The sequence below is a fragment of the Sciurus vulgaris genome (genome assembly GCF_902686455.1).
Source record: "Sciurus vulgaris genome assembly, chromosome: 2".
NCBI lineage: Eukaryota > Metazoa > Chordata > Mammalia > Rodentia > Sciuridae > Sciurus > Sciurus vulgaris.
Window position 1 is genome coordinate 2,528,449 of NC_136462.1, and position 9,790 is coordinate 2,538,238.

At 64.5% G+C, this 9,790-nt stretch overlaps 1 protein-coding gene across 5 annotated transcripts; it reads right to left on the reverse strand.

Moving 5' to 3' along the window:
- Nucleotides 1-137: 137 nt before the first annotated feature.
- On the reverse strand, nt 138-9,790 carry LOC306654286 (nutritionally-regulated adipose and cardiac-enriched protein homolog). 5 transcript variants are annotated; one of them, XM_079127672.1, is made up of 6 exons: nt 8,017-9,790; nt 7,060-7,142; nt 3,286-3,409; nt 1,617-1,755; nt 1,208-1,243; nt 138-696 (listed from the first exon to the last, which is right to left on the reverse strand). In XM_079127672.1, the coding sequence occupies exons 1-6, from the start codon at nt 8,050-8,052 to the stop codon at nt 401-403; spliced, it is 714 nt and encodes a 237-aa protein (XP_078983798.1). In that variant the 5' UTR covers nt 8,053-9,790; the 3' UTR covers nt 138-400. The 5 variants fall into 5 exon arrangements, with proteins under 5 accessions (XP_078983798.1, XP_078983797.1, XP_078983800.1 ...); XM_079127671.1 differs by lacking the exon at nt 8,017-9,790 and adding an exon at nt 7,522-8,005 and having other exon boundaries at nt 1,626-1,755; XM_079127673.1 differs by lacking the exon at nt 8,017-9,790 and adding an exon at nt 7,522-8,005 and having other exon boundaries at nt 583-773; nt 1,626-1,755.

Here is a 9,790-nt window from a genome sequence, read left to right on the forward strand (position 1 = left end):
GGACCCACACCAGGGGCCTCGTGGCTGCAGAGGGAGGTGCCTCCTCAACAGCCAGGGCCCCTCTCCTGCTGGGTTTGCCATCTGGGCCTGGCCAGGCCCCCAGACAGCAGAAGGCTCTGTCTGGCCTTCTGGGTGGCCCCACACGGGTCATTCAGACGAGGGCTCCCGCCGGGTCGAGGGTGGTAAGGACCTAAATGTACTCTCACAGTGAACCCCAAACAGCAGGCGCTGTACTGGTGGGGGTGCTGCGTCACCCTGTCTGGCCTTGAGTTGTGGGTCCCTGTCGCCAGTTTCCCCCGCCGTGGAGTCCCTGGGTTTTCCAAGCACAGCTGCCAGGGCTCTCTCCTGGGTCCAGAGCCAGGGCTGCTCCCGTCCCAGAGCCCGAGGACTGCTCGGCGCTCTAGCCCACGGCCTCATCTACCCAGGCCTGTCCAGAGGCGACGTCCTGGCTGGCTACTGGCCAGAGACCCAGAAGGCAGTGCCAGCAGGTGAGGACCACGTGCCACAGGCGCATGAGGAGGACCAGGAGCCGGGCTCGGAGGTCCTCCAGGGACGTTGCCACGGGCCTGGCCCTGCCACAGTACAGGCCCAGAGCCACCCCGAGCAGGACACATGCGCACAGCCGCAGGAGCAGGGAGCCGCCGCGGGGCATGAGCTGCAGCAGGGAGCCTCTGTGGGGCCGGTGCCGACTGGACACTGTGGGCGAGGGTGGGCAGGTCAGTGCTGGCCTGTGCCTTGACCCTCCCCAGTGAGAACGGCCAGGTGCTTCCCCTCTGTTGGGAAAGGGATGGAAGGAGACCCAGGCTGCCCGGCCACAACCTGCTACTGCCCTGTGCCCATGAGGGTGGGCACTTGGAGCGGCTTGGGGTGACTCCCAGAGTACCCGTGGGGTGTGGATCCCATCCCATCCTGGCCAGAGGCTAACTGCACCTGTGGAGGGGGCACTGCTGCCCCGCTGTCCACCAAGGACCCAGCAGAGGGAGCAGCTTTCAGCTACGGCTTGGGAGCAGACAGAGGGGGAGGCCGAGTGGGCCCCAGGGCAGTGAGGGTGTGGGGACCAGGCCTGGGGCTCATGGAGGGGGAGGCGGAGCAGGCCCGGGGCGGTGGGGGTGTGGGGACCAGGCCTGGGGCTCGTCAAACTGTGCCAGATACTCATGGCAGGTGGGGGCCCAGGGCTCCTGGGCAGAGGGGCTCATACTGAACTCACCCTTGATGGCGGCCCTGGTGTCCCTGCTGGCGATGTCTACGAGGAGAGCACAGATGTCCCAGTGTGCCAGGCCCCCCAGGCCCCCTGTCTCTCCCTCTCCCCAGTCCAAAGGACGCCAAGGCAGGCCATGGCCAGCAGCCATCTGGCCCACAGGCAGGAGACCCAGCTCCAGCAGGGCCCTGACCTCCAAGGACAGTGGCCATGGAGAAGCAGTTCTTGCCTGCCAGCAGCTGCTCCACTACCCACAGTGTGTCCACATGACCCCACGGCCCAGGCTTTATGGGGTTTTGCCTGGGAAAACAACCAGGACCATGGCCCCCTCTGGTGGTCCGGAGACCTGCCAGACCTGCGTGGGCACTGCGGGCACCCCCCAACCCTTGATGCCAGCCCTGCTGGCTGGCCTGCGTGCCCCTCTTACAGTGAATGGCCACCTCCAAGGGCTCTCCGAACCGCACGTGCCTGGAGATGCTCTGTAGCTCGGCCCCCCGGGGCCCGCGCCTTGTCTGGCTCCGTCTCAGGATGGAGCGGGGACCCTTTCTATCACTCTCCTGGGGATAAGTGGGAGGCAGATGGCAGTGAGCACTTTCCACTGGAGACAGGTTGTCCCAACCAGAGTCCTTGCTCCCCCTCTGGGTTTCATGCAGAGGGACAGGCTCTGGAGGACCAGAGAAGGGCGTGGAGACCCTCCAGACTGCCCTCAGCCCCACCCCCTGCTACTCCTTGTGGTGAGGTCCACATGAACCCTGGACAGTATTGAGCAGACACGGTCAGCAATGAGCAGGCCCTGGTCCAGCCCAGACTCTGTGCCTCCCCGTCCCCATAGGACCAGAATAACGTCCACATGTCAAGAAGAGGAATAACCCCACATAAGGGTGACCCTGTGGCAATGGGCCGCCGACTGAGGCCTGCCTCTGTGTCAGGGTTCAGAGCCTGTCCAAGTTCCCATGGGCTCTGTCAGGGGTCCCTAAACACCAGGCGTGCAGAGGCCGGTGACCAGGGATCAGGCGGGGAGGGACCAGAGTGCAGAGACTGGACAGGGCTTGGGGACCCACCAGCCAGGTGGGAGGGCGCCTGCTCCTGGGGGAGGTGCCAGCCCCAGGCTCCTCCATGCCCTCTTTGGCTGCTGTTCAGGCCCCAGCGGGGACCGTGGGGGACCTGGGGGGTGGGGATGGCATGGGGAGGGCTCTGAGTAGGGGGCCAGGGCAACAAACGCCACCCAGCTCCACTGGGCTGGCTGTGGCTTTGGCTGGCTGCAGGGTCCTTGCCCTCAAGGATCTTGGTCTCCTTCTCCTGGGGCAGCAGGTGACCAGGCTGCTCTGTGGCAGGGCTGCCCCCTCCTGCTCTGGTACCATCTCACTGCCTAGTCCCAAGTTGGAAGACAAGCCCCTGGCCTCTGTGAGCCCCAGTATCCTTGTCTTGGCACAGGGACAGCAGACTGAGGGCTGTGCCCAGGCTGCTCCCAGCTGGGCACCACTACTGCAGCCTCAGGGGAGGCTGCCCTTCCGGCACAAGACCTCCTCTTGGCTGTGACCTCCCTGGCCTGACAGGTCTCCATTAGGCCTCAGGGTCTGGGGTGTCGGTCCCTCCTGCCCGGACCCCCAGCTGCCTACTCCCTGGAGGACCCCTGTCCCTCTCCCAGTCCCTCCGCTTCGTTCTGGATGGAGGGCGCTCGGCGAGCTCAGGGCACCCTGTGCTCACCTCCCTCTCTTCAGCGCTGTCCTTTCCGGGCTGCTCAGCTCCGTGAACTTGCATGGCTCCCACTTCTCCCATCTCTGTCCAGCGTCCCTCCCTGCCCCTGACTTCCTCCATCTGGCCATCCTCCCACCCTGTCCTTGTGTGCTGCTTCTGTGCCCAGGAAGCTGGCCTGAGGCTGCAGGTGCCACACCTGCTGTCTCACTAGACCAAGTCCTTCCAGGTGGCCTCCCTGCCCCCACCAGCCCCCAGAGGCCTCCCCTCCTGTGGCCCCTGGTGCAGAGGACACCTTGAGAGCAAGGGCAGGGACCCTCTCTGTCCTCAGCTGCCCCCAGCCCTAGGGGATGCCAGCGTGAGGGCCCGGGCACCACCGGCAGCCTACTCACCCTTTCTGCCCTGGGCATGCGAGGGTCCCCTGTGGCTGCGTTTTTCCTGGTCTGGTGTCGGGTCTCTGGCCGGGAGTCAGGGCGTGAGGCTGGCAGGGTGGTCTTCATTTCCTGGATCAGGGTCCTAAGGCAGGAAAGGTACTGCTCACTGCACAAGCAGCACTCCTGGGGCTAAAGACAAGGAAGATGCCTTCCGGGAAGCCAGGCTGGTCTCCCAGCTCGGACTGGCCTTGCCCAAGAGTGGCAGAAGCCCTGCACGCTGTTTGCTCAGACACGTGCCTAGAGGCATTTTCTGCTGCTGCACGGTCTTTACAACCCTCATCCTTCATGGCTGCATAATACTCCTTGGGGCTGCCACCCTGATTTGCACCCACCGACTCGGGAAGTGTGCCTTCTGTCACGGTCACTGTATGCCTCTCTGCATTGCCTCTGCTCAGCAGGGGTGGGCGCCTCACCATGCCAGGGCTCGGCAGGCCCTGGGAAAGGCTCTTGCCCAGGGCCCAGTGGCCTGACCCACTGCGCCTCAGAGTCCTGAGGCCCCCTAGCACTGCCCTGCTCATCTCTGTCTATCTAGCCTCTGTCCTCTGTCTCTTGTTCTCTCTGCCTATAAGCACATCCCTCTGTCTCTGCTTCTGTCTCTGACCTGTCCTTCCCTGGGTCACACTGCTCACGTTCCGAGTGCAGAGGCACCTCTTGCTCCCTCTGTGTGTCCCCCGTGGCCAGGAGCTTCTGAACCTCCCTTGCCCGTACTCAGGGAGGCCCCGTGTGGATTTCCTTTCCCAGCCTTGGCAGGGCCCTCGACCTCCGAGGACTCCAGTCCGGCCACAGGCACTGACACCTGGCCATCCCAGCGGGAAAACCAGGTACCAGACATCAGCCCTTCCAGGACCCAGGGGGCTGCCGAGCACACCGCCTTAGAGGGACAGGAGTGTGCCTGGCCGCACAGAGCAGGCATCTGGGGCTGCTGGCAGGCCAGGTCCTCTCTGCCAACTTGGGGGCCACCGGCCCAGCCTTTCCCAGGGCCCCTGATGTGGGGCCTTTGGTGGGCATTATTGCCCCTCACTGTGGTGGCAGAAGCTTGAATTTCATGAGAAGCATCCTGGTTTCCATGGCCCTCCAGGGCCCTGTCCCCCAGGCTGGGGGCAGGCTGAGAGAGAGGGGCTTTCCCTGTTCCCGCAGCCAGCAGAGCACCGTGACATCCACACCACAAGGCCCGCCTGGCTCAGTGACCTCAGAGAGCACTTTCTCCCACAGTGGATGGCGTCAGGTTTTATTGCAAATAGGCTGAGCAAGGAGCCGGTGACAGGGAACCAGCACGCCTACACCCACGCTCGGGGAGGGTGCTGTGGAGAGCTCTGCTGGGCTCGGAGTCCAGTGCCAAGGTCACCAGAATGTGGGCCCATGTGGCCTCTGGCCAGTGCGGACATAGAGCACCAGGTCTATTCCGTTTGGGGACGCTTCTTGGTGGGGCGGCCTGGGCAGCATCTACAGAGAGGGCGCTGGACGCAGTTTGCACTTGGGAGGGCCAGGAACTGCTGACACCCTGCAGGCAAGGGCCACGGGGTGGGCCAGAGACCCCGTCAGTCTCCTCGGCCCAGACCTGGGTGGAGGGGAGCCTGTGAGTTTTGTGGCTTCTCCTGTGGCTGCACAGACTGGGGCACCCCAACCCTGCAGCCAGCCTGCCTGGCTCAGGCCTTGCCCTTGCCCACCCCAGGCAGGGCCACCCCAGGCAGGGCCACACCAGGTAGGGCCACACCAGGCAGGGTCACACCAGGCAGGGCCACACCAGGCAGGGTCACACCAGGCAGGGTCACACCAGGCAGGGTCACACCAGGCCAGGCCACACCAGGGAGGGCCACACCAGGGAGGGCCACACCAGGCAGGGTCACACCAGGCAGGGCCACACCAGGCAGGGTCACACCAGGCAGGGCCACACCAGGGAGGGTCACACCAGGCAGGGCCACACCAGGCAGGGTCACACCAGGCAGGGTCACACCAGGCCAAGCCACACCAGGCAGGGTCACACCAGGCAGGGCCACACCAGGCATGGTCACACCAGGCAGGGCCACACCAGGCAAGGCCACACCAGGCCTCTGCGCTCTGCTGCACAGCCAGCAGCACTGTGGCAAGCCCTCCCTGGCAGGGCTCTCTGTGGGATTTCGGGACTACGTGTGTGTGCACACACACATGAGCATGTCCGTGCATGTCTGTGTCCATGCTGATGTGTGACTATGACAGTGACCACCCGTGGGTCTGTGCACGTGTCCTCGGGAGTGTCCATATGTCTGTCCATGCGTGTGAGCCTGAGTGTGTGCATTCGTGTGGCAGAATGCACAACTTCTAATATCGAGTGCACACACTCAGGTGTTCCTGTTTGTAAGTGTGCGTGCATGTGTGCACAGAGGTGATTGTGTGTGTGTGTGGGTGTGTGTGAGTGTGTGCGTGTGCAGGGTGCTGTGCACTGCCTGCTGTGACCTAGTGGTTGCTCGGCTCTGGAGCTCCTCCTGTGGCCACCTGTGATGGGTGAGTCTCAGGCCCTGGGCCTCGCCTACTCCTGCTCAGTGGGAGCTGATGGCAGCTGGCTTGGGCCCTGGGGGCAGGTGGGCTTGTGACGCAGTAGGCCGTTGGCGCTCCTAAGAGGACGGGTGCTCCTTTGCCCAGGCACAGGGACAGCCCCTCTCTCATGCCCTGTGCCCCCTCTGAAGCCCACCTTCACCTCGCCCTTGTCCCTGCTCCTGGGCAGCTCCTCACCCCTCTGCAGGCAGGGGTGGCCTGGCCCCAAAATTCCGCTCCAGGAGGGAGGGAGCTTTGGCAGGAAGCAGGGCCTTTGGTGTCCCCAGATCTCGCGGGGTTCTGGTCTCTGTGAGCTTGGTCACGTGAGTGAGCTCCTGGGGCTCATGACCCCACGGTGACAGGGCAGAGGGGTGGCCTTGGCATGCACAGCAGCAGTGGGGAGGGCTCTGGGCCCCCTGCCCCCAGCAGAGGCCCTGGTGGAGGGACTAGGTGTAACCTGAGTGTACTTTCTCCGGGGCCAGCTGGTGACAGATGGGTGATAAAGAGTGGAAAATAGTTCCAGGGGCTGGGGCCTGGAGAGCACCATCGCTGTGCCATGCTGCTGGGGAGGGTGACTGTGAGCAGGGCTGCCCCTCGCTCTGGGTCAAGTGGTGTCCCAAAGACCCTCCAGGCATTCTTGGCATTTGTCCAAGCGCCCCCACCTTGTCTCGGAGCATTGGAGCAGGCGACGGCCCAGTGCCACATCTCCACTGACCACCCCTGCTCTGGGCCTGGCCACTGCCCCGCCTCGAGAGCCTGAGGAAGGACGGCCTCCCCTTTCGCCTCTGTGCCTGGGGAGCTCACAGCCTGCTCTGCCGGCCGGCCCATGCTGCCCACCACACCCACAGCCCATTGCCTGGGTCTCCATCCTTGCCCAGGGTTGGCCCACGTGCAGCGACTGGCCTGTGCAGACCCCAGTGCCCTGCCAGTGCCGCCAGCAGGCCCCCGCCAGCTCTGTCCACCAGCAGACACCGTCTGGCCCCCACAGTGCTCCCTGTGTGCGCTCACATCCGAGCTGGGCCCCTGGGCACGCGGGACAGGGCCCACAGTCAAGGAGGCAGGCGGCCTGGAGCCCAGGTGAGTAGCAAGCTTTCCTGAGGCCGCGCAGCAAGGCTGGGGCACCCCACCGGGGGGCTGGAGGTGGGCCAGGATCCGGGAAGCTGGAGATCTCCCGGGAGAGCAAGGAGATTCACGAGCCACACACACACACACACACCCCACCTGGGTTCCTCTGGTGCCGCTGCTGTGGCGGGTGAGCTGGCCACCTGCCCTGTCCCCCACGCCGCTGGCCACCAGAGCCTCACCTGGGTGGGAACCAGAGCTGTGGAGTGCGGCTCACAGACCAGCAGAGAAGTTTCCATTACAGAAACACAGGCAGTGGCCTCCGCAGCCCCGTGGCCTGGCCCCTGGGTGGCCTCAGAGCAGGGGTCCCCAGGGAGGCTGTCACTGTGGTGCCTGGGGCCCCCTCTGTCCCCGTCGCCTAAGCAGTTTGGCCGCTGGGCTAAAGAGCTGAAGCAGCAGAGCAAGCTGTGCCTCCTGCCAGCTGGGAAGAGCAGGGAGCCCGGGAGGCCGCACTGACTCGCCCCTGCCACAGGAGGCCAAGCGCGGGGCGCGGGGCGGGGGTGTGGGGCACGGGGCTCCCAAGAAGGCAGTCAGAACCCACAGGCAGCTCCCTAGGCCCACCTGCTTCCAACCTAAGCAGGAGGCAGACCTGGGGAAGGACCGTCCCTGGCTGGGCTCTCTCAGGCGCCTGGTGGCCCTGGCTGAGGGACAGGGAGCTGGGACTGCCTCGGCAGCTCTCACCATCTGGGGGCATCTGGAGGCCCTGTGTGCCTGAGAGACCCGTGCTCCAGCTTCTGCCCCCGAAGCAGCTGGCTCCCCAGGAGACTCGGAGCACCAGATGCCAGGGTGTCCCCTGGTCCCCTCAGGGGCTCTCCAGTCCCCCATGTGGATGAGCTTCAGAGGGGCTGGGCACCACCAGCCACCTTGGTTTTCCTGAACTGTTCCACTTTAGGGAAGCCCTTCAGTCGTGGGCGAAGCCAGGGAGGTGCCCTGCAGGGGGCTCAGGGTCACTCAGGTGAGCCCAGTCAGGCTCTGCCTGTGCCTGCTGTCCTTGGCAGGTTCCTCGCCGGCACCCTGTCTGATTGGCGTCCACCTGCTCCCAGAGCTGGCTCTCACCTGGCTCCCTCCGGGGTCCTCAGCAGGTCCCAGCATGGGGCAGAGTCCAGCAATGTCCTGGAGTGTCCTCCTCAGGAGGAGGCGGGGCAGCCCTCAAGGCACACAGGTGAAGGGCCTTCCTGGCCTCCCTCTGGCTCTGGCCTGGAGGGGCTGCCTGCTCGTCCACAGGGCCCATTCGGTGCGGCCTGTGTCCCTGAGCCTGGCCCCTCTGCTCTGGTGTGGAGGCCGTCCAACTTGCAAGGACTGAGCTGCGATTTCCTTTCCCCTTTGGCAGGAACAGCAACAAACCCCAGCATAGGCCTCTGGCCCCAGACTGGGTGGGAGGTGGCTGTTCCCCTGGTGGACAGCAGGCCAGGCCTGCAGACAAGGCCAGGGGTCAGGGCCACTGTTCCCACCCTCTTGGCCAAATGTGTCCTCCCAGGCTAATTCCAGAGCTGTGTGGCTCATGGAAAGCCCACGGCTTGAAGTGAGGGCCAGAGTGGGGAGTCGAGGTCACGTGTGCTGAGGGGGTCCAGCCCCTGAAGAGGCCCCGCTGCAGAGCGCAGCCCTGGGTGCAGCAGGGCCTCCCTGCCCACATGGCCTAACACCCTGGGGCTTCGGGGAAAAGGCAAAGGACGAGTCCCAAGCAGGGGATTGGAGGCCTGCTCTCTGAGCCCCAGCCATGCCCTGGCAGAAGAGCTTCTGGGCCAGGAAGGCACAGTGGGACCGGCATCCAGGGCCTGTCCAGGGCGCGGGGCTCACCACTGCCTCTGCTGCTTGCAGCTGCCCCGCCTGGCAGGTGTACTTGGCCCCTCATTTACAGATGAAGAAAGTACAGCTCAGAGAGGCCAGGCAACCTGCTCAAAGTCACACAGCTGGAGGAGGTGCTGGCTCAGGCACAGTGGCTGTTGTTTAGCAGCCCACCTGCAGGTGTGCGTGGCAGCCTGACGGACTCTGATCTGAGGGGCTCGGTGGGCTGCCGTAGCATGGGGTCGGCAGGTGGGTAGACCTCTGATCGACTGTTTGAGGGGCAGCCCGAGGAGGGTGGAGAGACCCTGTCCCATAACGTTCCATGGGGGCATATCCTGCTTGGGCAAAGCTGCAGGACTCCTGGAGCCTTGGCGTGCATGATGGGAGGGGCCATGTGAGCGGAGGGCCGATGGCCACCCAGGGGCCACATCTGGCCACATCTGGCCACAGAGGCTGGGACTCACCACCTGTCCCCATGCGGTGGTGCTGGGGGCTGCTGACTGGCTGCCGCCTCATGCTGGGGTGGGGTGTGACTTCCCTTAAAGGGCAATGGTAAGTTCTTGCTCTGTGGGCCAGACTGCACTCTGCCCCTCTGACAGTGGGGAAAAATGGCATGGCTGTGTTCCAATAAAGCTTTATTGACAAAAACTCAGTGGGTCCAACTGACCCCCAGGATGTCTTTTGCTGACCCCTGTCTCAGGGAGACTTGCCTAGGAGGGTGGGGGCAGCGGGTGTCCTGCAAAGCTGGGTGTGTGAGGACCAAGGTCCTGAAGTCAGACAAGGCCCACCTCCTGGCTCAGTCCTGACCCAGCTTCTGGGTCAGTAAGGCTGGAGCTGTCCCCACTGGGCACAGAGTGGGGAGCTCTGGGCAGCTTCTTCTGTCCTGTCCTGTGGACTAGAGGGGAGGGAACCTCAGGCCTTGGAAGCTGCCTACTGCTTGCTGTCTCTGGAAAGGGGATGTCACCCTGTCCTTGTGACTTTTGCTCTGGCCAGCCATGTTCCAACCCCTGTCAAGCCTGATGAGGCCTGCCCTATGCCCTCCACA